The sequence below is a fragment of the Ictalurus punctatus genome, chromosome 9, assembly GCF_001660625.3.
Source record: "Ictalurus punctatus breed USDA103 chromosome 9, Coco_2.0, whole genome shotgun sequence".
NCBI lineage: Eukaryota > Metazoa > Chordata > Actinopteri > Siluriformes > Ictaluridae > Ictalurus > Ictalurus punctatus.
The window spans coordinates 28,788,023-28,795,715 of NC_030424.2; the positions used below are offsets into that span (position 1 = coordinate 28,788,023).

Below are 7,693 nucleotides of genomic sequence, written 5' to 3' on the forward strand. Positions count from 1 at the left end.
TATTTATCATTTTAGGCACAAAAAAATAAAAAATAATAATTAATAGGAAAAAAAACCTAATGAATCGGAAATATAAAAATAATAAAAGGGTTCTCAGGACACGTCATGGTTTCCTCATGAACCAAATGTAATATATAATGTGTCAGTCTTTAATAAATAAAAAATGGTTAGCCTTGAGAAGTGACTGATTAATGATAGAAGAGGAAATAAAGAGTTTGCTGTTATAGGAATATAATCCACTTCCAGGTGGTAATGGTAACTCTGGGTTATCCCCACGGATTAGTTTCCTAAAACCGCACCCCCCAGTTGTGTTGGATTCCTTTCTCATTTCATGCCGTATAATTGCATTAATATTCATTCATCTACAGTCTGCCATATGTGGTCACGTCAAATGACTAGATTAAGTGCGATAATTGCTCATTCTACCTTCCTGTAAAATGAACAGTCGTGCTTATGCAACTTTTGATTCGTCATTCAAGCTAGACGACTACATCATTAAAAGTCATTTAATTAATAATCGAGTTGTCCAGCATTCCAGTTTGGAGTCTAAGTCTTGAGGAATTCAACATTCAGAGCATTACAATGCCTCCACCATATTTGAACTTAAATTTCTCATATATTCTCATAAAACTCATATATTCAAATGTATTCATATTAATAATAAGTTACTGTTATCATGGGGTTGAGATGTGCAGGATTGGGGATTAGGTTCATTGCAAATGTGTGTGTGTGTATATATATATATATATATATATATATATATATATATATATATATATATATATATATATATATATATATATATAGGCTTGGAAGTAATTGGTCCTGAATCTGGCAACCTAACCTTGCATTATACACTGTGTTTGGATGGAGCAGTAAAAAAAGAAAAAAGAAAAAAAACTTTCTCCAACTTGGCAACCATGCATAATAAACCTTTCTATAGATATAGAGTAAACAGTGTGCCATTGGTAAAGATATTACTGTGACAGATCATATCTAATTAGTTTTTTAAGTCCATATCTCACCCCGCATTAAAAACGCCTAAGGAGTTAAAATGCGGAATCTGGCAACCTATTTCCTAAGAGCAGGAGAATGTATACTCCACCCTCCCAAAATGATTTTGACCCACACTTCCAGCTTCAAGTCCTCTGAACGGCGGATAATTTCCACCGATAAGGCAATAAAACCGACCTGAGAGTGGAATCATTCCTCACATTACTGTAAGTAGACTTTCAGACACAGTTTTATTCCATGTGTAGTGTAACTTCATGTACAGCAGACCAGGAATAGTAGTACAGACAAACTAATTATAGGCAGATAACATCTATATAAACAAATATTGTTAGAAAACTGGAAGCAAAAAATGTGTTTAAAGATACTAACACTACTACATGCAACAACAGCACTGATTTATTTATCTATCTATCTATCTATCTATCTATCTATCTATTTATTTATTTATCTATTTATATTCTACTACAGGACTGACTCCAGCACTAGCCACTATATTGACACACCTGAGTTATTCAAGGTCTATATATCTTATATCTATGCTGCATAAATAATAATAATAATAATAAAAACCTACACTTTTTAAAGCTTTTAAACAAAGTAAATACAGATCCAGCACTAGTGTTTTGCAGTTCCTGTAAAAATCAAACTTTACCAAGTGTATAAACCTTCATAAATAAGCGTATTAATAAACCATACACAGGGATAATGTTTGTAGCTCGAGTTTGCTAGCTATGTACACTTTATAAAGTTTGTTTAAAGAGAGAGAATAAGAAAAGAAAAGTTAGTGGTGATCGAACTCTCGCACTGCTGGAGTCATACCTAAGTGGACTTAAGTGTTCGGACCATGTGGATTTTCTTAATATCTAACTTATTGCTCAGACTGTGCTACAGGTTTGTTTGTTTTGCTTCTTTTTTATAAGATTTTTTTCATTGTTGTTGTTGTTGTTTTATTACTAGGGCACAGTGTGTGGAAATCTGAAGATGTGGTCAGTTATTATTCAGTTTGAGTAAGAGGTAAAGGTTCTGTTAAGCTGGTTCGACAACAGTAAAAATAGTCAAACATTCCAAAAGATCCGCGTGCGCTGAGTGTGTATTTTATGTTTATTCATAACATGCCGCGGCCATTTATACGACAAGTATGATCGAGGAACTTAAACTGGAACGTCGACTTTTTGAAAGAAAGAGAGAAAAGAAAAAAAAGAAAAACGTGCTTAGGGGACCGTTTATGTGTATATATATATATATATATATATATATATATATATATATATATATATATATATATATATATATATATTTTTTTTTTTTTTTAAGCTAGAGTGAATTTCGTGACTATTTGCGACTATTCGTGACTGGTTAACTTTTTGGTCTCGGATTAAATCTCAGCGCTCGCAGTGACGTGAAACGGGTCGGCTTTATTAAGCTGATGAGGAGGACACTTTGCAAGCTAAGGCTTAAGAAAAAATGACATAGGCATCGAGGCATATCGCTTCGACCGATTTTCAGATCAAACTCGACGATTTGCCGTTTATTCGAACTGAGCAGTTTGTTCATAAGCGTCATCTTTATGTTTTAACTGAATAGCTACGTGTGATTAGCTAGGAGGAATAACACTGGCTAGATTTCCACATAGCTAATGTTAGCTAGCTAGCTAGCAGCCAGATCATTTTACAATAGGAATTATGTTGTGTTTTTTTTTGTTTGGTTTTTTTTGGTTTGGGGAAATTTTGGTCACTTTCTACCTTATACTAACCTTCTGTTTGTTTCTGGTTTGTTATTTTTTTTTTTATTTTGTCCCCAGGTTGCATCGTCCGAAAAATACATACAGGAAGCTGGAAGAAGAATCGAGTACACAAGAAAGACAAATTAGAAGGAGTGGGACACAGAGAGAGAGAGAGAGAGATCAAGTGGTGTGAAGAAAAGAAAAAGAGTATAAAAGGGAGCTTGAAGAAATCAGAGCCATGGACTGGAAGATGTTCCAGGCCCTGCTCAGCGGGGTGAACAAGTACTCGACGGCGTTCGGTCGCATCTGGCTCTCGGTGGTTTTCGTTTTCCGTGTCCTGGTGTACGTGGTGGCGGCAGAGCGAGTATGGGGTGACGATCAGAAGGACTTTGACTGTAATATCAAGCAGCCGGGCTGCCCCAACGTATGCTACGACTACTTCTTCCCCATCTCGCACATCCGTCTGTGGGCGCTGCAGCTCATTTTCGTCACGTGCCCGTCGCTCCTTGTGGTCATGCACGTCAAGTATCGGGATGAACGGGAACGCAAGTACCGTGCCAAACACGGCGCCGATGCCAAGCTCTACGATGACACGGGCAAGAAGCACGGTGGTCTCTGGTGGACCTACCTAATCAGTCTCTTTGTCAAGACAGGCATTGAGGTGGGCTTTCTCTACATCCTCCACCACATCTACCATAGCTTTCAGCTGCCACGAGTCGTCAAGTGCCAGATCTTCCCATGCCCCAACGTGGTGGACTGTTACATCGGCCGGCCCACTGAAAAGACCATGTTCACCTACTTCATGGTGGGCGCCTCAGGCATCTGCATTGTCCTCAACATCTGTGAGATCTTTTATCTTCTGGCCAAGCGCATCTCAGGTTGTGCCAAGAAGACGAAGACACATCACGAGCAAGGCGTGCCTCTGTGCAAGCATCAATTTCGGGACCAGGATAGCAACTGCACGTTCCCCATGCAAACCATGGAGCACAACCAGTACAAGCCCAAGGTCAATCTGAACGTCCCGCCTATGGATTACAAGATGAGTGTTTACATGAGGGCTTCGGCTCCTAACCTTAGCTTGGCCTAACTTTGGAGATCCACTCGTCTGTAGACAGAGAGAGAGAGAGAGAGAGAGAGAGCGCGAGATTTTCCATGCACTTTGAGCACAAGAACAAGATGAAATCTGAGCTCTCGCCTGTGGTCCACAAACTTTTAGAGCATTTGCAGTGGAATCCCTCTGACCCTACCTTGCTTTAGGATGGAGATTCACTTGCTCGTAGTGTCAGATGGAGGTAAATGCAGGACTGATTGAGATCGACCCAGTCTCAGAACCATTTTCACCTCTCAGACTTCTTTTCCTTCTTGCCCTTGATGTCGATCTCCGGAAGCACTGTACATCACTTTATATCAAAACTTCATATATTATTTCTGATCAACTCTCAGCAGTTCTTAAAAATTCAGACGGAGTTCCAAAAGCTTTCTGTAGATTTGGGTGAAACATTGACACTAAACGACGACTGAAACACAATGGCTGAACCACACACACACACTAAACGACTAGGGATCACACTTTAGGCGGATTTGAATAAGTTAGCAGAGACGGCGTTAGCAAAAGCAAACATGGAGGTCTCAGCGAGTTGGTTCAAAGCTTCTCCAGTTGCCTTTTTCCCCCCTTCTTTGTCTGGTTCTTTGAATTGTTGTCATACAGGCACTTTATTGTCCTCCATTAAGGATCTCCAGTACAGCGACGAACACCTGTCTGCTGGGTTTTCTCTCTCTCTCTCTCTCTCTCTCTCTCTCTCTTTTCACTGGATATTGACTTGCCTGTTAGCCTTTTTCCCACACATTCTTTATTTTCACAGTGTAGACAAAGGCTAGCAAGGACAGAATCAACCTGATGGTTTTATATATATATATATATATATATATATGTATATAGGACGAGAATGTACACACTTCTGAGCTTCACCGTTCCAGGCAGGGCAGATAGGGAGGATCTCCTACATGCCACTGTAATACCTTTACAGACCGGTCTTCTACACCTTCGGACTGCTGTCGGGATTTTAACGAGCTTCATGACGTCACAGGTGTGAAGCAGGATTTTCCACAGCTCAGTAGAATTTTTTGTTGTTGTTGTTTATTTCATCATTCCTAAACTACTGCCACGTAGCAGTTGTTGTTGTTGTTGTTGTTGTTGTTTTTTTAAATAATTTTTTTTTTTTTTACAATAAACAAGAGTGGTAAATGGAATATTAATGTCTTCCGAGGTCTCATGGAATATGTTCTTACAGTCCGAACATTCCTACCTGAAAATTAGTAGGGCGTGGTGCTGGTATACGTGAAAACAAAATCACTTCTGAGCAAACAAACAAACAAACACAGAGCATCCAGGAGACAGACGGCGTGAGATGCAGAGACAGATCTAATAAGCAAACATGGAATATATTATTATTATTATTATTAATAATAATAAGAAGAAGAATAATGACTTTATAGAGCACTTTTGATACAAAAATGCAGCTCAAAATACTTTATATTGAAACAACGCTACACAGGAAGAACGCTAATAAACCCATCAACAACAAACGTAAAAAATAAAGCAGGTAATAAAATGAAACTTACGCAACTAATATTACAGTAATCAAAACAAATGAACTGTACGATGGAACGTTTTCTTGAGCTGTTTACTGAAAGTGGTAATTGAGGTCAGGGTGTGTCCCTGAACAAGAGTTATATAAACCCGGCTTTACATCAGAGACCGTTTGCCTGAGGGGGGGTGTTAACATTCCAGACCTGCGCAGACTTGCCACGGATCAAAGCCAAGAAGGTTTCAGAACATCCATAGCAAATAATCATCATCATCATCATCATCATACGGATAACAATCAGGTAAATGCAGCACTAATGTGAACGTGCATGCGGTGCTACACACCGGCGAGAACGAGCAGATCCGTGCTTCTTCTCCAGTGTCGGGTTTATCCCAGCGGATTGTTTGCTCTTCGTCGAGCCTTGACTAAGACGTCCGTGAGTCAGTGGCGTGTCGAGTCAAGCCGAGGGACGTGGAATGTGAGAGTTTACTTAAAAGCGAATTGAGCCTGAAATGAACGGAACGAGAAAAGCTGCTTCTTCCTAAGGCCTTTAATTATGGAACAGTATGCTGCTTCATGTTTCCAGCTGTGGCCACATCAAGAGCTGTCTATTTATATATATATATATATATATATATATATATATATATATATATATATATATATATATATATATATATATATATATATATATATATATATATATATATACAAAGTATATTATGTCTTGTCCTTGGTCAATAAAAAGAAATTAAGAATTGTGTCTGTGTGTGTTTTGTTTTTTTTAACATGCGCCTCACACCTCCAGAGTCGGAGGTTCGATTCCCGCTGCGGCCCTGTGTGTGTTTGTGTGTGTGTGTGTGTGTGGAGTTTGCATGTTCCCTCTGTTCTGCGGGGGTTTCCTCCGGGTACTCCGGTTTCCTCCACCGGTCCAAAGACGTGCACGTTAGGCTGATTGACGTGTCCAAAGTGTCCGTAGTGTATGGATATGTGTGTGAACGTGAAAGTGTGTGATTGTGTGCCCTGCGATGGATTGGCACCCCGTCCAGCGTGTACCCCGCCTCAAGCCCTATGCTCCGTGGGACAGGCTCCAGATTTCCCGTGACCCTGACGGATAAGCGGGTAAGTAATTGTGAGACTAGAAAGACGATATGACTGGCACTTCATGAGCGAGAAGGTCGAAGAGTGACTATTTATACCCGCCGTGACATACGTAAGAACAGTACGATGTATCTCGTGGACAACATTAAACGTAACTTTAAACGGATAAAAAGCATGGCGCGTTATTCTTTAAATAACTCAAAACGGTAACTGTCGGCGGACCGCTGTGGTATAGGGGAAATAAAACACTTCGGGATGCGTTCTTATGGGAAAGTAATCCACTTCCGCGTGGCGACAGTAACTCCGCTACCTCGTACCGACCTGCCGTTTATTTTCCTATAACGGCGTCCCCGCAAGCGTTTTAAATCCGGATCAGATTTACACGTGGAACAAATGGCCTACTAGGAAATGTAATCCATTATCATTACGAAACCAGTACGATGATCGCACGTGTGCCAAATCAAGCTTAAGGGAATTTTTAAAGAAAGGAACGCAGTGCCCTTAAGTGCAAGAAAAACACTTCACCAAGAAAAGCAAGCAACAAAGAAAGTGTTCAGACGTCAAAACACAACAAACATCCGGAAAAGATTTCACGGCCTGCGGTTACAGACAACGTTTTATACTTCGGCAAGAGAGGAAAGCCGACGTTATGATCATCCTGCATATTGCACAACAAAATGAGGTAATAAGCCCTTGCAGTCTTACATTACACAGTTAATTAAACACACACACACACACACACATATACATTAACCGACATGTGAACTGGTTTTATATGATAAATCCTTGCGTGCAGAATCTAATCAGATCTTGAGCTACGCCATGGCACTGATCCAATCTGATTTAATCAGAGCTGAGGTTATATAATATAGGCTGTATCAGACTCTTTCATAGTTAAGATCAGGGGTGTCCAGTCTTACCCGGAACGCGCCGGTGTGGGTGCAGGTTTTCATTCCAGTCAAGCAGGAGCCACACCTGATTCCACCTGTTTAATCAGTTGAGCTTTGGGCTTTAAGTGGAATGAGGCGTAGCTTCTGCTCGGTTGGAATGAAAACCTGAACCCACACTAATCCGGAACTTTCCGGATAAGATCGGACACCCCTGCTTAAGATCTATCTTAACGTTCCATCCAGAACCCTTAAAAGTTCTTCGTTTGTCCCTATAAGGCAATCTTTACAGGTTCTGTATACATTCCTCCAACTGCGTCCCGATTCACCTAAACCGTCCTATCCTAAACCGTACCCGAGATTAGAATTCGCGTGTGTCC

At 40.2% G+C, this 7,693-nt stretch overlaps 1 protein-coding gene across 1 annotated transcript; it reads left to right on the forward strand.

Annotated features, from left to right (window-relative positions):
* The first annotated feature begins 1,067 nt into the window (after positions 1–1,067).
* Positions 1,068–5,116, forward strand: gjb3 (gap junction protein beta 3). Its single transcript, XM_017476006.2, has 2 exons — positions 1,068–1,220; positions 2,816–5,116. The coding sequence occupies exon 2, from the start codon at positions 2,976–2,978 to the stop codon at positions 3,822–3,824; it is 849 nt and encodes a 282-aa protein (XP_017331495.1). The 5' UTR covers positions 1,068–1,220; positions 2,816–2,975; the 3' UTR covers positions 3,825–5,116.
* The last annotated feature ends 2,577 nt before the right edge of the window (positions 5,117–7,693 follow it).

Excerpts from the sequence above, each read along its gene's own strand:
- gjb3 (XM_017476006.2), top strand. The coding sequence starts at position 2,976 with ATGGACTGGAAGATGTTCCAGGCCCTGCTCAGCGGGGTGAACAAGTAC.